The 23,349-nt window shown below is 35.1% G+C and overlaps 1 protein-coding gene across 2 annotated transcripts in view; it reads left to right on the forward strand.

The window, feature by feature from the left end:
- Positions 1 to 102: 102 nt before the first annotated feature.
- LOC132193265 (uncharacterized) overlaps positions 103 to 23,349 on the forward strand; it is a 46,587-nt gene continuing 23,340 nt past the window's right edge. Inside the window, exons 1-2 of one of the 2 annotated variants that reach the window (XM_059613842.1) lie at positions 103 to 229; positions 22,089 to 22,179. In XM_059613842.1, coding sequence (XP_059469825.1) covers positions 22,109 to 22,179 — 71 coding nt within the window. In that variant the 5' untranslated portion in view covers positions 103 to 229; positions 22,089 to 22,108. Of the gene's footprint in view, positions 230 to 21,262; positions 21,345 to 22,088; positions 22,180 to 23,349 lie in introns of those variants that run through there. The other variant, XM_059613843.1, reaches the window with a different exon arrangement.

Genomic DNA, 23,349 nt, shown 5'->3' on the forward strand with positions numbered 1-23,349 from the left:
ACAAAGAGAAGGGAGAACCTGTCCGGTGAAAAAGGTCGGGGTATGCATTTCTGTATCGACCTTGGCGTGGTTGGGGTGCCGAATCGGCGCGACTCACGCAGGGCAGGGGCGGCGTCGACGGCGCAGGGCAGGCCGCCCGCGCGCTGCTCGGAGTAGTCGTCGTCATTCTGCCACCGGCGGGCATCAAGTAGGCGTCGAGGACGCTGCCTCCGACTCCACATTGTCACACGTGAGTACAAAACAAAGTCAAGTGCCGCTGCTTACGCGCGGTAATTGGCACGCTTTTTGCCTCGGACGTTCGCCACGATTGTTCCTTGTTGCTTTTCCAACCGTGTCGATTTTCTCTCTCGAATTGCAACAAAATAGGAAATTATTTCAAACTGAAAGAAACTCTGATTGTATAATCACTAGAACACTATAGATTAAAAATTTTAAACGAATTTATTTTACATTGAAAGAAAGAAACACTCACTGGGAGTGGAAAATTCTTGATGAATAAAAAGGGTAAGATTTTCTTGAAACTAAGATTCAGCCTTAGTTAGCTTATAATTAAATTTTTTCCCACAATAAAATTGTTCTTAAAGCGGCCATTCAGAATTTCAATACCAACATTTAATAATTTAAAATAGATGTATAATAATTTTTGTTATAAAAACAAACTATATTTGAAACGGGCCATTTAAACGATGAACGAAAATGTATTTATTTAAGATGCACATTCATAAAATATGATTGATTTATGCTTTCAAAATCAAATATTTGGTTTATATAACTATTATTTGTGCTCGTAAGCATATTAATTGTGTTATTTTATTCAATTTTATTGAAATATATATATTTTGTTGGTACAGTGCTTATTATTTTCAGCATAAAATTTCCAAAATGCTGTTAATTTAGTTTAAAATTTAAATAATTGTTGATATCCGCAGAGGTTTATTGGTATATTTTATGTATTTTCAATGATCGAAAGGAATATTTGTGAGTATTTATCAAATGATGGTTATTCTAAGCTGTAAAACAAACGCTGCGCTCATTTCCAGTCCAACATAATTAAAACTTGATTTAAATTAAATAAATATCAAAAATATTAGAATTAAGGAAGGTCATAAGTACTTAACTTATTTTCTCTAGAGAGCAGATAGTAATCCCTTTTTTTAATCTTTTTTTTACACGGCATAAGGAACTTGACAGATTTAAAGGAATGGAATTCTATAGATGGATATTAATTTAAAGGATAAAATTGGCCTTTGTACCCCTGAACAGGAACTTCATAAAATGAAAATGTTTTTGTGGAAATATTTAACTCTCAGAACATAATTTTTATCCTCAAATAGAGAAGAATATTGCTATTTTTTGTTTAAATTAAAGTTTTTTAATTTGACAAGAAGTGGCAAGTTAAAATTAAAATAAGGAAGGCCAAAAAATATATAATTCAGATGTATTTTTTCTCAATTGCGGTAACTGTGGCTAAATTTATTCATTTTGGTTAACAGCTGGTTTTCAGAATTTAATTATAATTTAATTTTTGTGGCCACGCTTGCTGGGGCAGAATTTTTATATTTAATTTTGACTTTACCAAAATTCTTGATTTTTCGGTGATGCCGTTTTGTCCAACAACGATGCTGAATTCCTCTCTAAACAATTTGTTTTCATCAATTTCCATGTGATTATAAAACCAGGTGAACATCAGCAACAACAATTATAATAGAAGAGACGAAAGTCAATTGGGACATTGTTGATTTTTGGCCGTACGTTTTCGAGCATTTCGCTCCGCAACACAAAACCGAAATTGCGCAGCCACAGGGAAAATCCATGCAAATAAATTCCGCCGTTTATTTTCATCGTCAAACGCGTATCTCACAAAGCGCCATCTCATTTCGTGTGTTCAACGCCAAACTGAAAACGATCGTTCGAGCAGATAATTAGACGCTGGTTTTCCCATCCAAACCCCCATAAAAAGCGGCGCGATGTGCAAAAACGCACGCAATAATGATGTAACAAAGTATATACGGCCAGTGCGTTTTGATAGGCCAATAAAAGCGACCGGGCACTTTTTCTTGGCGCAGGCCAATATTTTGCCCAAGTAATAAAACGGACGGAAAGGATAATAAAGAGACACGCACAACAGCGAGATTTTCAGATGATAATAAAAATGAGATCTTTTCATGGCTCGCTGAAACCTTGTGGGGGATAAAAGCGACAGTATCTGATACCGATAATCATTCTGTCAAAGGACCACGCAAATAATGAAAATCAGAAGACGTCCTGTGCGCTCATTGGAAAGTATTAAGTTGGAGAAACGCGACTGTAAGTGAAAAAAAAGAAAACGAAATAAAACATTTTCATTTGATTTTAAGAGTTAAATTACTTCTAAATGTGTCCGAATTAATTATGAGAAATTTGTATATATATTATTTGGGGCAAAATAAAAGCACCTATTTTGATTATTTTCTATCTAAATTAGGAATAGGTATTATTTTTATAACAAAATGTTGTGTTTAAAGCTAACTTGAGGGGTAAATGTTTTTAATTTTTATTCTTCTTCAGATTTTTTCTAATAATAGTTCTACCTAGTTTTTCAGTAATGGGTGATTAGATTTTATGGAAATTTTAGAACTTAAATAATAGGTTACTTAAGGTGAATTTTTATTTACTTAACCTAAATAAACAAATTTCTGAAACTAAATAGAGGTTAAATAATTTGAGATTTTCAATCTTTTAGCTTATGGTTGATTAATTAAGCTCCCCTCAAAAAAATTCAACCTGGCAAAATTCTATTCATTTTCCCATCTAGATGTTATGAGAATTGAAACAAAGGTTTTAAAGTAAAAATAGCGCCGCAAAGATGAAAAAACTATTTCTTATCTCCAATGACTTCAAAATTCAAATTTTTTATTGTTTGGAAATGTTAAAAAGAAGAGAAAAACTATTTGAGATGTGCAATATCTTAAATTAAAAACTTACATCTCGCATGACATGCTATATATTTACACATACTAATTTCATTCTCCTTATAAGAATTTTAAAGCAATATATCAATAAGAAATTCTTTTGTGAATGTTATAAAATTTATTTTCATCATTTTGTGTTTACCGATCGGTAACGTGTCGAGTAAAAACAACTCGGGGAAACGATGAGGCTGCGCGAACAGCCATTTTTCACAAGATGAATTACAAACACACGCTGTGCCTAATGGGGGTCTTTAAGCTTCTCTCCTCGGAGCAGGTCATCCCGAGCGCAAGGGTCACGACAGCCGGTTGATGGGCTGGCAATTATGCTTGTTGCGTAGGCAGAACGCCTTCTGAATAAGTAATCGCTGCCGGCGCGACTCTTCTCGTGTGGCGCGGCCATCAAGTATGCACTTATGGCGCGCGCGAGACCGCATAAATCGTCGGGCTCGCGGAAATATGGCGTACGCGACCGAGCAAAAGTCACCAAAATCCTAAAATACACTACTTGTGTAATAAATGTTAAAAATTTTTGTACTGTAAATAAGAAAATAGTCACTTTTAACCACCATAAATGAAGGAATCTAACGAAGTAACATAACAATAAATTTTGATGATTGGAAATGAAGGAAAAAATGCTTTTAAATTATATAAAACATCTTTTTATATCAATTGTATCAATTTATTAACCCCAATGCATTGTATTGGCAAATTAATTAACGGTCACTTCATTTTTAGGTCGATCTAAATTGATTTGAATCTGCCATTTATTCAATTCAGCGCTGATTAACATTAAATTGTTCGACGAATCGGAACTTAATCGAAATTGCTCCGGTGTTGTTCAAACAGGCGTTAAATCAATTTGTATCAAATTATCGACTGCTGCCAAGGAGTGCTACTCGTCGAGCTCACCGCTGAAATGCAATTTATTTAAAAAAAAAAAAACTGCACTTCACTCTTATACGCCACAAGTTTCCTTTTAGTATATAAACGAAGGATTATTCCGGAGGAGGCGTCGAACTATTCCAGAGAGGGAAATAATATTTTACTGCCGCTGCGAAAATTGAAACAGCTCAATTGTATGAGAATATTGTGGTCTCTTTTCGGTTCATTCGTGCGGATAAATGCTAAATTTTTTCTAAATGGAAGGTTATTGAGAGAAATTTTGACATATTTACACATGGGCTATATTTTTTTACTTTCAAAAGTACTAAAAATAATTGGCCTGAAGCCTGACGTCAGTTGAGTTTTACAACAGCGCATTTTTCCAGCAGAACAAAATTAATGATATTTTCAATGTGAAGCTGAAATATGTGAAAATAATGGTTCTTGAAAGAGAAAACAATTAATTTTGAACAGCGCCAACAATTGATTTTTATTCATGAATTCTAAAGGAAACCAAGTTTGATTACCTATATCGAAATCGCGCTTAAAAGGATTAACTTTTTCGTTGACCTTTTCCCACTCATTTGAACCGCGAGGGACGACTTTGTTGATGGCCAAAGCACTCTAATTAAAAAAAATATATCTAACTATAAGCAAGAAACTTGTTCTCGCAATCAGAAAGAAATTTCCATCTACGTTAATTATTAATGAACTGGATTTCAACTCTTTGGAGTCAAATTATTAATTTTTTCAATTGATTAAGTCACAAAATTTTGGTTTCATACACAAACAATAGCTGAAGAGGCCCTTTATGTGCAATACAAAAATATTTTCATTTCATGGAACGTAATTGAAAATTTCCAAAATTCCTTCACGTCAAAGCATTTTTCGTTTTACGGGTTTGTTGTGGAGCGATTTTGGCGAAAAGACCGCAGCGAACTTGCAATGGCCTACCACGGGTGTTGCTGAAAATTGGATTCTGAAAGTGCCTATTTGGCACTAAACAAGTTGGACGGGGAGGTGCATAGGCGCGGTGGAGTTGCTATTTGTCGTGGTTGCACTCAAACAAGCGGTCGCTTATGCCCGAGCGCAACTTTAGCCCCCTACGCCGCCGCGAACTTCCAACTTTGCCATTATGCATGTGATGGTCTCGTCGTGTGTTGGAAACAACACGACTCTCTTGTTTTGCGGCATACATAAAATAACACGATAACACACATACACAAGCAATGTATTGCAAAACTCGGGTGCAAACACGGCAGGAGAAAAAGTAGAAAACGCTTTGTTAGAACATTCCTGTTGATGAGTAGTATCAGATAAATGAATAAATAAAACTCGCTTCTCGTTTCACTTTCGATTTTGAGCAAATTTATTGAGAGTAAAAAGCATTCATGGAAAGAGCACATTTATGTTATTGAAATCCGCTTTTTAAGGAAAACATGAAATTGATTTTGAAAACTTCATTTATAATTTACGAATTATTTAAGGACTAATTAAAAAGAAATTAGTTTGTTACAAGTTTTCTACTTTTTGTCCGGAAGATTTTTATTCATATTTTATTATGTAAGGGGTTTATTTGTAATGGGTTTTCCGTTAGTAAAAGATATAGATGACTTGTCATGAATTAATGGCACATATCTTAAATAAAAACAAGTCACATGTGAATAAATGTTACTCAGTGACTAATAATCTAATTGGAGAAAGTGAATGTACTCTAAAACTTAAAATGCATTTTATGATAAAATTTAATTCTTGATTTCTTAAATATTTTGCTTTGAATTATTTTCAGCTTAGAATGTTTCGAAATTTTACTAAATATTTTTATCTCTTGAAAATTTCCTTTGATTGAAATATTATATATTGAATCCTACAATACATTCATTCACATGCAAGCTAATAAATTCAAAAGCGATTGCACTAATAAATTCTCTCTCTGCCATCCCAAAGTGCCTTGCAACCGCACCGCACGAAAACGTGCTAAATGTAATGAACGCCTGAATCGACATTTGAATGGTCGCACCGTCTGCCTGATCCGTGTATAAACGCGCTTTGCGTGCGGTGCCGAATGAAAAATTCATGTGCTAGCCTCGGAAAAATGGCCAATAAAAACAGCGGCGGCAAAATGCAATCAAGCGAGCGAACGCTTCGAGCCGGCGAGCGCGGAGTGAGTGAGCGGGAATTAATAAAACGCGGCGCTCGTTTCATCTGCGAAACACGTCCGGTCCGAAACGGGCAGTAAAAAAAATATAAGGCCGGAAAAGGCAATTAATTCTGCCAGCGCGATTATTGCCATCCACCTCGCGGAATTGATATATATTCGTTTAATTGATCGCTCAATTTGCTCGCGGCTTTTAATTGTAAGTGACGCAACCATAAAATACGCAGCACCAAAATTGACAGTCACTAGTCAGATTGCTAAAGGTTGAAAAATGAAAAAATTGAAAAGGTAAAAGTAATTAATAAAGTATAAAAATTCTGATTGTATTACACTTAACATTTTTATTTATAAAATTCGATTTGTTGGGGCGAAGGTAAAAAATGTAAAGGTTTTGTGGGAAAATAGATTTTAGAGAGACGATTTCACATTGAATAAAAATTCATTTGACTGTCAGTGGCAGACAGGAATTCATCAGAAAAAGGATTGTTAGAATTTTTTAATAAAAATCAAGTTTATTTTTGTTAATTTCTGGCAAATGAAAATCAAGATTTCCCATGTACATGAATTTTTACTAATCCAGCTGTTTTTCCCGAAAAAATAAATAAATTTATAATCAATAACGGCAAATCCCGGCAGACTAAGCAAAAATAGCTTCCGATTTGGAAAGTTTGATGCCAACAACATCATCTGGTTCTTATCGGAAAATGTTCTAGAAATGCTTGAATCGATTTTCTGTCAGTTCTGTCAGGTCAGGATCCGATATGATTGATTTTAATTGTGAAAACTTTCATTTTTTTTTGTATGCTTCTCTATAAATACTCATCCATCCCCACGCATTCTCTCTCTTGACCTTTTTTTATTTCTCTCCTCTGTTTACTCTTCGCTCATAAAAATGCTAACAGCGTTTTCCATTTAAGGGCAAATAAATATGCCGGCGAAATTGGGACCAACGCGCGCGCCGAGATGACGGTTTTTATGTCAGGCAAGACTGACGCTCGCATTATCGTCATCGAGCACTCCGCTTGTTGATTCTGCCGCTTCCTCTCTCACCCGGCTGCTCCGGGTAAAATTCCGCTCTGCGTGTTTATTTATTCCTCGTCGACAGCAGCCGTTATCGAGTCGTCGGGGAGAATTTCTCTGCCATTCAGGTGAAGAAGCGTCATCTTCCATATGAAGTATTGAATCATCTGCGATTGGATTTTGCCAGAAGCCCCGCGAGTTGGGAAAAAAGAGGTGGAATATCTCATCGTGTTTACGCACACAAACACGCTCTGGTTTGTTGAAAATTAAAAAAAAATTAATATACGAACGCAGCGATGTGGAAATTAATTCCACCGCTCTTTCCGCGAAAACTTTGCAAATTGCGCCACCGGCCTTTGTTGAATTAAAACAATCTCTCTCCCGTTTGAATGGACGAGCCCCTGCAGTGTGCCGAGGTAGGCCACCTGCTCCACTCGAGATGTTGGCGCGTTGCATACCTTGCGCCTGCCGACCAAGCACGGTATTATTATTTTTATTTCAATGGGTTTATACTTTTGCAAAGGTTTTAATTTAAATCCTTTTTACTAACCAATAAATGCGTTTTAAATTTCAAAATAATTTAAATCAGCAGTCAAAACATGCAGGGAAGGATTATGGACACTTTTTTTACAATGAAACAACAAGTAGTGCAAACACATACAAGGAAAATCCGGCGAGGAATATAAAATGTTCCTCACTTTTAGAAAATATTGACAAAATATCATTTTACTTCTATCTATATTAATATAGCGTTATTTGAAACATGAATGCAATCATTTTCAAGTAAAAATACTTGAAAGAAAATTCTGGAAAGTTTCTATTAAATTTTCCAACACTCACTTTCAGCATTGATAGACAGCAGAGTGTGTTCCGTAACCCAATTTCGCATTTAGTTTCTTAGTTAAACAAAAGTCACGTGGGTCGTTGCTGTTGCTTCACACAGCAGTACTCTGTTCTGCTCCTCTAACTTGCTTGATTGCTCAGAGCGAATTACAAAATTAGTCGCTTTGTGTCGTCGAGCGCGAGCGTTCCATTAAGGAAATCAAACGTACGCCACTCATTCGCTTGCAACAGCCAGTTATTATGTGACAGACAGAATGGCAATCGCAATTAAGGAAGGGCTTCGAATATTGTGCTTGCGGCTATGTTAGGTCCTTGACAGCTCAATTTGGTTTAAATATAATTGCTTTTCTGTCAAGAATGAGAAACATGGTGCAGCAAGTTAAATTAATTCCTTTTAAAATTCATGTTTATTCTCTTCCCTTCAAATTTCATTGTATAAGTCAAGTTTCTACTTTTCTTAAAATTTCATTTCGTTTCATAAAAGGTGTAGAAACCATAAAAAAGTAATTATATATCTGATGAAACTTTGCGTAATTTTATTCAAGAAATGTTTTTGGGCAAAAATTTACAGTTTTATTATAAGTTCCTAAAAGCTTTCATACTTTTTCCAGAGCCTCTTTTTGATAAGCACCATTGTCATCTGAATTCTCAGAAACGGTGGGACAAAACTTTTCGCCTTCGGAAAAGCGAGTGTTGTGACGAGTTTCGCATCTGATTGTGCGCGACTTTCGCAACGACGTCGTAATCATTTGGCGAGCGGTGGCAGCTTCAATCCTCCAATTTATCAATTCAACACACACGCGCGCGCCCAAAGACTTTGTCGTCGTATAAAAGTGTCAATTTGCAGCACGTTTGCACGTAGCGACGGGCAAATCTTTGGCTTCTGCTGGCACATCAGAGAGAACTCGCAATAAAGACCCACCAGTTCACTCGGCGCTTTATTGTGAACGTCGCTTTGCTACATAATATAAAGTTGCAGCCACCGACCGCGTTTGTTTGTTGCACAAACGCTCCGAGCCAGCTGCACACACTCTGCGCTTTTCCCACAGCTACACGTGGATTGGACGGACTACTATAGTTCATTTCATTCGCGACTCAGTGAGCGCAGCATGATATGTGATAATTAATTATAGGCGCACTGAAAATCAACAAGGTTGGACTTAATTGAAATGGATGCAGCTGACGGTGAATAATTGGTTTCAAAATGGTTCAATATGAATTATTTTGCCCTTGTTATGTTGCTTGTGCAAAATAATATTATTATTATTCTTTATTGACTTATGAGACGTCGCCACGATGGAATTACTCAATGCGACGCGCCCCATTTGCAACATAGTACATGATAAGAGAGAAAAAAACAATATCACAATGCATTCATAAATTGAAAGAACTCTTTCCTATCATAAAATTTATGCACATGAACAAAACGTCTTAAACTGGTTTCAAAAACCTTATACCGAGGCTCCAAACGAACTGAAACAGGCAACTTGTTATACAAAGAAGACATGCAAGTCAAAGGGTTTTGGTTGGAATATTTATTCACTCACACAAAATATAATTTTTAATAAAAAAAACCGAAAATTATTCATATATTGAATTTAAAATTTGTTAAAACAAACCATTTTTTTTTACTCTCTTTTGCGTTTACAAGAAGCTATACAAGAATAATTTTATTTATTTTTTATTTTTGTAAATTTCCAGTTCCTTTGATACTCAAAGTGGAAAACTTGGCTTTCCTGTATTTTCTAAATAATTTTCATCCGCAAAAATTAATATATTATTTGGTTCAAAACTTTCCTTCAAAACCAGCAGAGAAAAACAACATGGTTTCCTTTTTAATTAAGAAAGCGGTCGTCAACAGATTTTGTTCTCTTTTTATTACGTAGAAGCGCAAGGAGGAAAACGAGGTTTATAAACAAGCAAATTTCTTTGACGTTTCCTAAATAAACCTAAGCCAGCTTATCAACCGTGCCTCTTTGGAAAAGAAAAATAAATATCACAGCTTGCTCAAATGAGACATTTTTGCTTTAAGGAACAAACTTTTAATATTTTTTATCAATTTGTAGCGAAGAACAAACAGTCAATATGAAATGGTTGAAAACAATTTTTAGCACAACCTTGCAAATATATTCAAATTAATCACTGAAAGTGCGTGGCGCAGAAGAAAAGCCTCAACAGAACTCGTGCTATAAAGTTGGAGCGCGAGCAAGAAGGGTTGCTCAATAATTCAGGGCGCACGTCACTCGGTCCGTCTTGTGAGAAACAAAACACTCGGCGCGTACTTTACGTATGCATACCCGTCTCTGCCTTTTCGCCCGATACACAAACACGCAGGAGAGTTAAACGCCGAAATAAACGAGGCCCGCCAGCCACATGATTTATGACTGACAGACGCGCTGCACCGCCAACATCCAGTTTGATTTGTTTCCTGCAACTCTCGCACGGCCCACTCTCGAATCTTTTTGCGAAACGTGAGCGGAAACCCATCCCTGCTGTGGGAATTGCGCGATCCATTTTCCCTCCTCTTATTATGGGCAATTTGGATCGAAAATGGGCAAGTTGAGTGCTCAGTAAAATGCGACAATGAGCATGATTTTTTAAAGGGCAATGGAGGATATTGTCTGGAAAAACTGAGGGTCCATGGAATAAAATGAAAAATGTTAAAATTTATGATTGCAATCAAGAAGTGTGGTAAAAGTCTTCTTAAAATATTTAATTTCCAAAATTCACATTTTTAAAGTTTGAGATTTTTTATTATAACTTTTACCATTATTCTGGCTACATTTATATGCCTACGAATATGTCTTATTGCAAAGTCTGAGCTATCTGACGTCAAAAGGCATCGAGTTGTGACCGGAAACCCCTCAAATTGTTTCTTAAAAAGTTAGGACGATTGATCCCATGATCTTTTAATTGGTTTTAATAATTTTCACCTATTTTTTTGTATCGTCATTGTGAAGAAAAAAAAAACTTATTTTAAAGGTGTAATTTTTTCACAAGCTGTATAATTATTAAAATAATAAAAACCTTGTATTTAACAAAACATAAAATGAATATAGCTATGAAAATAATTCTTCAAAATATGAATTAACCTGTTTTAAAAATTTAATTTTCTTTCTCATGCGTCGAGTATTTCAAATGCAAAAATTATTAGTAAATGAATAATGTCTACACAAGCTCTGCGCATGAAAAATTGAACCAAAATTAGCTCAGTAAAGCTCCTTGTGAATACATTCTGGCTTTATTCGTTGGAGGTTTACAGGATGCGCAGAAGTGAAAGAATAATGAGAATGCCCCTTGTTAGCAGCACAAAAGGCGCCGTAGTCAAAGGTGGCTTGAAAGCATTAGAGGCGCCCACCCACCTAAATCCGCTTGCCCCTGTTTACTTACCAAGTTTTGCCTGAGTGCTCGCTATAAAATATAAAATCAATATATTCCATTGACTTTTACCCAATTTAAGCCTTCAGAGCATAATATGCATATATATATTTTTATTCATTTATTATATAGAAAAAGAACGCAGAAAACACGGCATTCACTTCGTGTGATGAATGCACAAATAAATAAACACGCGCTCGAGTCACCAAATCAATAATCGTTGTTGCCACAGAATAAAAAATATGGCCACTGAATTGAAGCAAAATCATGTTTAGAACTTCCAAGATGAATTTGAACATGGCATTGCTCAATTTTTGTAAAATGAACATGGAGCGTGGAGGAAATTTTAATTTTTAATATAAACTTGATAAAATGTTAATTAATCTATTTTTTCTTCTACAACAGAGAAAAAAAATAGAAAACTTACTTTTAATCAACAATGAATAAATGGAAACTTGAGATCGCGAATTTGTGCTTCAATTTTTAAACATTTTATGCCAAAATTATATAATATATCTGATGGAAAGAATGAAAATGAAATGAGTATTGCTATAAAAAAGAGCCAAGCATTCTTTTCGCTCTCTGCACGCGCATTGCTTTTGGCCATGAATGCGGAAAGCCTTTCGAGCTGCACGTTTCCTTTTCAGGAAGCGGCCTCTGCTCGCATCTTTGATGTGCAAAATTAGAGTCTCGCTCGCTTCGAGCACTCGTTTCTGCTACGTACCTTGTTGCATCTCCGTCTTTCATAGCCGCGGCCACAAATAAAGAGGGTCGCGCTCGCCCGCCAATTAGCAACTTGGACGTTTTCGAGTTCGCACTGATTAATATGCAAGAGCTCAAGGGTGCACTTTTGAGATACATCATCAGCACATTGAGAGAGACCTGCAGCTCCAGTCTCCACTCGACAGTTAATCTTGACTCTTCTGCACTAATCAGGGTTACATGCTTCACGGTGCCATCATCTTCATGTGATTCCGTGGAGTGGATTTTTTTTAAAACGTATCGCCTCTGATTTTTGAAACGACTAATTTTTTAAACAGGTATTAAAGGAATTTTTGGAAAAATATATTTTATTTATTATTAATTTGTATGTAAGAAAATTAAGCTAAAAGTTCGAAACTTAAATGAATCATAAATATCTAAATTTTGATTCACACCTGATTATAAAATGTTTTAAGTAATTTCTTAATTTAATTAATTTGAAGGCTCCGTTTAAAATTAAAGAATTGAAATTTAATGGTTATTAAAATTAAAAATCTCCAAGCCTTTTCACTTTTTACTTATAATATTCCAAAAAATATCTAAGAATCTGTATTTTGCATCCTCAAAATCTCTAGAAGCAAAATCTTTGCCATAAGATCTAACAGACCGTGCACCTTTTTATATAAATAGCGTGTATCTGCGTGCTTCACAATCAGAGGAGAACGCTGGCCGTTTCCTTTTAAGAGATTACAAGTCCTCCTCTTTCTCTCGATGGCACTATTTGAGGCTTCTTTCCATTAGCAACGTTCACTTACCTTACTCTTTAGAGGACACGAGTGGAAATGTGACATGGACACGAGAAAATGTTGGCTTCTGTCAATTCCGAAATGTCCAAAGAAAATAAAATATCAGATAAAAAAATTGTTGTGAATTAAGAAAGAAAAAAAGAAAACATTTGAAAATTAAAAAATTGGAACCAAGCGCAGATGAATATCAGGGTCTTCTCAAATCGAATCATTGATTTAAAAATTAATTACGTAAGAAAACTCATTTTGATCCTAAATTAAATCTTGAAATAATAACAATTAGGAATTTTCACTTTGGTCTGAAATTTTATCAGATTCTTTTACTTTTAATTATAATTTGTGGTTTTTTTTATCACAGCGACCTTTTCCAGGTACTAAAATAATTGAAGAATAAATGCAGTTTAGAATTAATATTTTTTCTCAGATAAAAGTGAAAGTTTATTAAAAATAATAATATATGAGAAAGAACATCAGCTTGCCATTTTTGGTCCCTTCGATTTTCTTTCAGAATTGTCAGTTTCGTTATTGTAATGAGAAATTCCTACCAATCTTATATCAAAAAGTTTTCATTCTTTCTCGCACAACCGTTTAGAGCTCAAATCGCGTGACGTATTGACTAAACGCTCGCGGAAAAAAGCGTCAAAGCTAGGAAAAGGAGCCGGGAAATCACGGCTGCTTTGTAACGAATCCAATCAGCAATAAATGAATTTCTTTTCTCTGCCTTGTCACGTGACGAAGAAAAGGAGGTTTCAATATCAGTACTTTTTTCCTCGCCAGGCTTTTCTCCGGGGATACACTTTTGCTTGACCGGCTAATTTCCGTCGTCGGCAGTCACACTAATGGAAAAGGAAATAATCAGGCCGAAGGTGCAATTCCAGTCGTGTGTCTGCCACCGAGGCCTTAATATTCGCTCACGTCCGCAGGAACACGACTAGAGGAAACGTGTTTGCGATTGGGATGAAGACAGAAACATTATTTCCGGCGTATTCAGTGAGCAGCATTTTGACTTTAGTTGGCTCATCACAAAAAGCTTTTATTTGATTCGAATTCTCCCTTTGAACTTTTCAAATCAATATTTGCATACAGCTCTCCCGCCTGTGTGTGCAAAAACCTTTTTATTCCGCGGATTTGAATAATCGAAGCACTGATTAAGCACTCTATCAGCTCTCAATCCAAGTTAAGAGCTGTTGATGAAACGCAAAGCCATGCAATATTGCCGTATTGTTAAGCGGCTTTCAATATCCATTATTCAGAATACTGCGAAATGCTGAGATTTTATGATTTTGTTTGAGCGTGCTGTTCAAATTTATTCGCAAGCTATTTCCCCAATGGCCGTGGCTGATTAAAATCGATATGGTGGAAAATGATTATTTATTATTTAAATATATCTGCAGCCTTACTTTTTAATTGGTCAAAAGTCACTTTTTGTTTGAAAAATCATCGAAAAGAGAACATGAAATTTCAAATATGTATTTTGAAATTTAAAAGATGGAAGATGTGCAGAAACATAAATTTTGTACAAAAGAGATCTATTAAATTCTAGATTAAATTAGTTAATAAAAAAAATTATTTTCAATATATAGGGAAAATAAAATATATATTCTATCTTTTACCACGTTCTTCAAACTAACTCTCATCAATTTAAAATATATTTAAAATAAAAAATTATATATATAATTTTTATTGTGTAAAAAAACTTCCAAAACTATGTAATAATAGAAAAAAAATAAACACACAAATTCATATAATTTCAGACTGCGAGTGGAAAACATTTTGTGTATGAATATAAAAAATTACCTTGATTTAGTTTTTTGATAAATAAAAAAAATGCATATTATATTACAACTTGACAAAATAGTACAACATAAACTGGCTACAAAATAGAATGTTGAATTGAATTATTAAAAAAATTAAGTTGGATTTGGTCGCATGTGAAGTGATGTTGTGAATCGGTCCAATTCGTGCAATGAAAGGGAGCTTTAATTTATATCTGGTTAAGCCGACGAGGTTATTTATAGGGCTCATTTCATTCTGCGCCGGGATGAACACTCCGATTTGGTTTGTATCGCGAGCTTGCCCTTCGCCTCTCGAGTGTGTTGCTCGGCACCACCCAGCACCACTTGTTTGACTGCTGCAATGGCAGACGTTGCGGCGCCTCTGAATGGGCAGTGCGAAATCAGGCCATTCTGGTGCTCATTAAAAATAAATGCCCAATTTCCAGAGACCTCATTTTGTCGCTTTTTCGATACTGGCTGCTTCCTTTCTGCTGATTGTGATTCGAAACTTGTTCTATCCAAATGGAAATGAGATGTATTTGGATAAAGCTTTTTTTATATTAAATTTTACCATATTAAAGGGAATTAATTTTTTTCAAACGGCAGCCGTTAAGTCATAATATCAGTTATAATTATCACTAAACAAGGAACTTTTAAAGCCTCAAACTGCACTAGTCTCTGTTTTTTTTCTTCAAATAATCTTATTTTTTAATTTTTGAAGATTTTTAGACTGCACCTTTGAGTTATTTAAATTAATTTGACATTCTCTCCTTTATAATTATACATGAGAATGCCTCATTAGGTATGACTCTCCTTGTCACTGCCCTCTCGGTGTTGTGTCTGCTCGCTTTCACTCTCTCAATGCTGCATTTGCGAAGACCCCGAAACTCGCTCGCCCACTAAATTACGCATCCCCCGGTCTGTCGCTCGCACCACCACTCATTTACATGGAAAGCATTTTGCGCGTCTTATAAATAGGGGATTGGGGCTTGCAGCGAGCGGAATACGCAAACACGGCAAATGAACGCTGTCAACCGAAGAGAGCGAGCGACCGACACAACAGCCAGCGACCGTTTTGTCCCCGGGGCGTGCACCAGCGACCGCGCGTTTCATTCCTATCGCACACTCAAATGGTGCGGGAAATCCGCTCGCGCTGGGTTTAGGAATGGAAATGGAAAAGGTTTATGGTGCATGTTGTGCTTGGAATAGGAATATGAAATACTCTATTGTGCCAAAAAATCACTTTTTTATTATTTGTTGGTATTGTTGTGATTGTTGTCCATCCTTTTCTCACTATATACTGGTGCAAAGAATGTTTATTTTCAATTAGGCGATTTTCAGGCTTCAATTTCAGTTGAAAACGTCCAAGGTATAGCTATTTATTCAGTGTAAATTGTTGAAAATATAAAGGTAAAAGTTGTGTTTTAATTAAATTTCTAATTTTTTTATTTCCAAACTACTGATTTTCAAAATAAGTTTTTTTTAAACATTCAATTACTTTTCGTATGAAATTAAAATAAATTACTTGAAATTTGCACTAACTGTAAGTATTAGGAGATAAAAATTTAAAATCTGCAACAATAAAAAAAGGGTAAACAAATCAAGTAATATATTGAGAAAAATCGTAAATAGTAGCTATATTATTTTATTCTCACCAATTTTAATCAAACTGGCACAATTTAAAGAGATCCATAGAATTTTAAATTAAAACGCTTCTCAATTTTTTCCTGCAGGCTACAGATAATTTATTAGTTCTTCTTTATAAGGTGATCTTTTTGAAAAACCTTGTCTCGAATACAATTTTTAAATGTTTCATTAAAATTTAAATTACAAGTTCTCCTATTTTATTTAAAAAAAAGTTGTATAAAACAAGCCTGTAAGAAATCTAAAAGACCAATTTTTTTAGAGGATTTTTTAATTTAGCAAACATTCTCCACAGCAACATCAAATTAGGCAGTTTTTCATTATCATATTACAAACAATCCCCTTTTGCTAAACAATGCAAAACTAAGTTTATTTGTTCCCATGGCACATTATCATTTCATCATTGTTTCCACCAAAAGGGAGTGCGCGCGCTTTTGTCCCAGCGTGTAATATTCCACGCGTAATTAAAACCGGATCTTTTCAGCGCCCACGGAGCGTATTATAATGATGTGTCATATTTTTTTTCCTAACACCTGCGTGTTTTTGTCGTATTTACCGGTCGCTCTCGCAGGGCAGGGATGCGCACGCGACTTGAAACATTCAGCGGGAAACAAAAGCGAGATGAATGACGACATCAATTCAAGCGCTCGTCGAGCTGCGAGATTGATGCGAGTCTCACTCGCGGAAGGGTTGAACAATTCTTGGGATGAAGATGCACGCGACTTCCTTTCATTCGCATGCAAATGCCCGATCCATCCCCGTTAAAATCTGCACCAGATGCGTGCAGCACAGAATTCCTGAGGCGTTTTCTGCCCGCATCGGTATGTATGATTTACCGCCGTGGTGGATCGCTTTGAATGGAGAAGTTCCGCCGCGGATTTGATTTAGAGCGCGGGTTGGCGAAAATTTTTCGCTTTGATCGCTCCAATTGTGAACAGAAAAGCAGGAAAATCGATTCGGTATCAATGTCAGGCGAACCTTTGTGAGGTTGGAATGGAATTTGAGAAAAGGTGAAGAATTTGCACATGAATTCTTTGTTGAAGCAGAATTTTATAGAGCATATTTTACATTAACTACACAAATAATGCTGTGGGGTTTGAAAAAAGCACCAATGCTCTTGTATTAAATCGGTAATTTTGATATCGGAAATTTTAGCAACATTCATGCTGGTGTTTTTGGTGGAGCCGTTTTGTAAAATAATTCAATTTTTCACTCCCAAAAATCGCATTATTGATATTTACAATGTATTTTTTTTAATAACAAGACAATTATAAGGAGTATTTTTTCAGTCTAAAATAAATAATTAAAAGAAGTAAATAAAGATGCACATCATGTCATAATTCACTTTAGAGAATTTAAATTTAATTTAATTCATGGAACATATAAATGAAAAAAATAAGTCATCAGGGCATATTTAAATTTATTCCTCACTTTAACAGGAGCCTGGAATCATAAGCTTTCCGTGTTGATTTTCGTTTTCAAAGGTATAAAACACACACGATAAGCCTGGCTGACCTTTCGCTGGGAAAGATTGCGATCGATAGTAATTACGCGGCACGATGCTTCATAAAATTTAATTACACCTGTCGTGTCTAGTTTCCCATCTATCCGGTTACAAAACTAATTAAAAACGAATTTGCCCATCCACTTAGGCCATTTCGTCCAGTCCGTGATTTGCAAATGTTACCGAATGAGAAAATAGTAAATAGTCTTATATTTGATACTCATATAAGTTTTAGTCCCGGGCAAAATCTGTATAAGCAAAAATTAAACAATAAAATCATCTTTAAAATTTATTTTTTCATAAAAATTTTTAAAAACTTAATTATTTTACTTTGGATGAATTTTTGGAGATTAAAAGAATTTTGTTACTCGCCAGCCTTTCACTAATTTCAAAAGACTTTTTGCTACTGACGGAGAAGTAAAGCTTGTTGGAAAAACTCCTCGGGTGGAACAGAAATTTTTATTCCGGTATTTGCGCCTCGTTGCTACGCAAAAGTTTTGATTGCACTTTCCGCAGCAAGAGAAGTGGCAAACTTTTCCGCGGCGCTGCCCAAAGTGGAATTTAACGTCTTTAAATATTTATAAAGCAGATTAGCAAACGAATTGTGACGTAGCGGCCAGAAATGCATAATTCATTGCTCGCCTTCTGTTTCTTTTGGCCTCTCGCAGAGTTTTGGAATTTTATTAATCCAAAGGTGCCTTTGTGGAGGTAGGTTTGCTTGCAATGCCTGCCTCTTTTTTATTATCATCCTGGAATAATCAGTCTTTTTACTCTTTTTCAATTGATGGATTCATCACTCATCGCTTTTCCATCAAATTTTTCTTTAGTGATGAAAACTTTCAACAGAATTTTATTAATGTGCAAAATTGAGTTAATTTTCGTGTAAAGCTCATAAATTTTATCAAAGTTGAGAATATTGAAAATTACCAACAATGACAAACTTTGCTTGTCAAATCGAATAATTTAGCTGAAGTTTGAGGAAAATAAGTTACTAAAAAAATTAAATATTCTGCTTTAGAACTTTTATTATATAATATGAAAAATTAAATAAATGAAATTTAAAAATGGGAAATAATTCAAGCAGTTTCTGAAAAATTTGAACATATGTCATAAAAAATCAATGTTTTTGATTTTTCAAAATTAAAGATGGGAAATAATTTTGCAACTTTTTAAATTCCAGAAGTTCCTGAAAGCTTTTTTTGCAGAAAGATTTGCATAATATCAATATTTAGCATGGTTTAATATTGCTCTATAATCTTTTAGAGAGAAAAGCTAAGAAATTTTAAATTATGATTTTTATCCTCCGATAATTTTTTTAATAAATTTATGCCCCTTTGTTATTAAATCAGTGCTATATTAAATTCTCGAATAAAATAATAGTATAGTGCTCTTTTATTACTTTAATTGTGGAAATTTTGAAAAAAAAAAATCACTCTAGAAGACATTTTTGAGACCTTTTGATTTATTATGATATTTACATAGGACGTTTGTAACTATAAAATGAGAAAAAAGTGTCGCTTTTTTAAAAGAGGGACTTTTTTACCATCCAAAGTGATCATCTTTTTCTCCAACCATAACTCAAGAATTTCATATATTCTTCCCTCTGCTGCTAGAGCGCACTTCTCGCTTTTTGATCGATTCCTTTCTTGCAGCAGCGAGACCCATCTGTTCGCTCCCAAGTACAAAGTAAACCTTTAGGTGAAAAGCCCTTAACGAGATGTGCGCGTAAATCGGATTCTTCTCGCCTTTTGCCTCCATACGTTCATTCGCAACAAGTGCTCGATACACAACGGAGAGGCATAAATTCACACACGCCCGATGCATTCCGGCGGCACTTGCACACAATTAGGTCAAACGAATTCCGAGCTCGGCATTTGCGCGACGACGGACTGCTGCGATTACACAGCAGTGCAATTAATTTCGTCCTCCTCGGGGAACTTGATGGAATACCGCGCCGCGCACTACTCGCTGGCTAAGTCCCGAGGGCAGGCAGCAGCAGAGTGCCTGCGATCTCTCTCACGACTGACGAGAGACGCCGGCACGGATTGTTTATGAATAAAATTGTAACTGAACATTGCGAGGTTGACAGGGCTCCCTGCGGATGTAAGCCAATGTCAGTGTCACTTCACTTCACTTGAATTTGATTAGCTATAGATTTTGTTCGGTTCGAATTTGATGTTTTATTTTTCTCACAGTCGCGAGAAAAAATATGCCAGAAGCTAATGCAAGCCTCGAAACCCTGTAGAATAAATTTTTGCTACTTAATCATTGTGTAAAATAATTTTATTTTTGGGAGTTTTTTTGCTGATTTTCCGTATTGATTCATCATCGTTATACTTATTCACCTAATTATTGTTTTTTTTTTAATTTTTCCAATTGTTACAACCACATAGTTGAAATTTTTTAATTTTTGTTTGAAAGAAAATGAATTTCTGGTCATCATGGGCATCATGAGAGAATTTTTACTGAAATTTCCAAGATATGTAAAGATAAATAGTACCCCGTCCGCTGCAATGATCCTTGGTTGATTATTGATTTATTTTCTATATTAAGAGTCAACCAACATTTCATGGTAATATAGTGACAGGCCACTGAAGCTGTTGGATTTTAATTTGACATTTTTACCTTAGACCTTTAATACTGGAGAAATTAAATTTTTATTATGTTACAATGAGGTTTATATACAGTTTATTTTGTATATAAATTTGGCTAATATTTTTATGACGTTTTTTCTCATATGCTTACACAAAGGTTCAAATAATTCAGCTTTTATTATTTTGAATAATAATTAATAATAAACATTACAAATTGGTTTTTTTAACGCTTCACTTCAACAAATCTTCTACTTAAATTATTTAATGATGCCAAATTATTAAAGTAATTAAAAATATTTTATGTTAGTTAAATAAGTTATAAATAATAATATTGTCATTAAATTTTCATGTTAATCATGTGTAATTATATGGTTAAAAACAACACTACAAGAATAATAATAATCTTTTACATAATAATGTATGCTACTTTCAAATTCAAGTACATAATCATTAAATTCACAATGAGATTTATATCAATTTCAGCTTTTTCAATTTAATGTTCATTCATTAAAATAAAATGAAGCATTTATTTTTCAATAATTTAAATTTGTGATATCTTTCTCGCATAATTCTTAGAATCGTTTAATTGCCCAAATGAAAACGGATATCGCACTGCGCAATCGTTTTTGGGAATCATTCGCAGAACCACTTTCAAAGCACTTTTGACGTTTCTCTCATTGAAATACGATACTCTCCTTCAACATTTTTCCTTGAAAAGAAAGCAATCTGATCTCGCAAAGGAACGGAAAGTTGAAGCCTGACGGCGGGAGGAGTAAATTAAATTCCGCGCCATGCGCTTACTAGACGCTGCTTGCATTATTAATTCGCTAAATGAACGTTAATTAAAGCACACCTCCTTCGTCAGTGCAGCAACGAAGGTGGTTCGCGTCTTTTTGGTTCGTCGCAAAAGAAGTTTTTAACATTTTACGCAGCCCGCAGGGCTAAGAGCTATGGCTGCATAATATATAACAAGATGAGGCGCAGGTAGCATGAAAATAATCACCCGGGGCATAATTCACGCGGAAAATGCGACACCGTATAATTTAAGAGTTCAACCAACTGTGGAGCAACTTTTCCACCGATGCAGGTGGGTTTTAGCGCGAAATCGCAACTGCTGTTGCCAGCAGCGGAGCACGGAGCCATTTGAACGCCACATCAATCTCTGATAAGCGGAAAAAGAAGGTGGCTCGGGAAAGCCAAAAGTGTAAGGTGCGATCCGTGCCCACTGGGAAATTAAGCAGGTGCGGCGCACGTGATCATTCGCTGCTCCTTTGGCAGCCTCACTCGGAACAAGACGTGGGTTTAATAAATAATTTATAATCTTTCATTTCAAATATAAGGGAGTTGTAGAATTTGTATTGATTCAAGATGAGCAAAAAAAAAAACATTTTTTTCTTATTAAATTTTTAAGGAGAAATTTAAAAAAAAAACCTACTTTTACTTTAAAAATAAACTTGCAGATTTGTATTTTTGTTTTCATTCCTTTCCAATTCTCAATAAATTTGATACTAAAATTTGAATTAATCTAAGTGGACTTTTGTGGTCACAAGCATTGTAAATTGTAGCGAAATATTTAGAAAAGCCCTCAGAAAACCCTTTTTTAATTCAATGCATACCGATTTTAAAATCTTTGGACTAATCTAATTAGGCGAATATATAATTAGTGAAAAAGGGAGGTCGCAATTTGCCCACGTAATTAAGTGGGGCCGACACGAGAGCTGACCCGCAGACAAACAACCCAATTACAAGTTGGCCGTTGCGAACGCCATTTCATTGAATTATTCTGAACCCTCGTTAACTCCAGCTAAAGGTGTTTGCCTGTTTGTTGCAGAGGCACCATCAGCCGTCGCCATGATAATCGGCCGGATCCACGACGACCTATCCCTGGTCGCTGCCAGAGAGAAGCTTTGCGCCCACGCAAGGTAAGGGTGTTAACAATTATTCAAATTTTCCACCTAGATTTCTTTTCTTTGGAGGTTGAGAACGTGTTTTTCAATGAAAACGTGCACATTCAGTTAATGTTTTGCAGATGTAATGATTAATGAATGAGTGTGATTTAATGAGTTTGTGCTTCGATTTTTCTGAAAAACCTAATTAACCCAAGTTGATTTTGTAAATTTAAATATTTATATTTATCAAAGGCTTATCATGCAATATATGAATATGCTAATTGTGAGAATTCAATTTTTATTGTGATAAAGAAAAGCCCTGGAATGTTCTTTTTCCTAATAAGGTGAAGAGTTTTTAGCAGAAGTAAATGGTTTTATTGATTACTTAGTCAATTCAAATCGTTACATGAATAGAGAGCAGAGGTCACGTAACTCACGTATATGTTTAAGGAATCGATTTCTAACCACAAATTGCTGGGTCGCAACTATAACTTATTGTGAGCAATAGCGAAATTATTCTTTGTTTCGATTTGATAGGATTTGGCCATTTCATATGCAAAGCTACTTATAGGCATACTTTTTACTTAATTTATCTGAAAATAATTATTTACTCGGTCCATGCAATGCTAAAAATATTTATTAATTTTGATTTAAATAATGCACAATGTGTATAAAATGAGGGAGATATATATCAATAAATTTTTCTTTGATACCGAAAAAAGAAAAAGAAAATCAGGACGAAGATTGCACTTTTTGACCAAATAAAATCATATATAAAGGGGCAGTTTTTACACCGAAATTAAGAAATGGTCGATTACAATAAAACAATGAATCTATCAAGAAGCTTCACCTTCATTGAATAAAATATAAATATTAAATCCAAACCAATATTACATTTACACCATTGTCGATTCAAGTCAGCAAGCACTGAAATCGCAGACACAAACAGGAGAGAGCCCCTGATAAAAAGGAATCAAAAGCAATCAGTTTGGCAAACAAATCGAACGATTTCTGTGCGATTTGCAATAAGGAAGAAACACGATTTTTTTTCCATTTCCAATATAAGCTGCAGCTTCAAGATAAGCCAGGAAAACATGTCACCGCCAAATCGATCTCCGCGACGCAGATTAATCTGGGAGCAAGGATTGGAAGGGAAGTTTGGGGTTTCACTCGGTGAAAATTAAAAAAAGAAGCAGCAAGGCG

Source organism: Neocloeon triangulifer, unplaced genomic scaffold, assembly GCF_031216515.1.
Source record: "Neocloeon triangulifer isolate White Clay Creek 2 clone unplaced genomic scaffold, ASM3121651v1 ptg000003l, whole genome shotgun sequence".
Lineage (NCBI taxonomy): Eukaryota > Metazoa > Arthropoda > Insecta > Ephemeroptera > Baetidae > Neocloeon > Neocloeon triangulifer.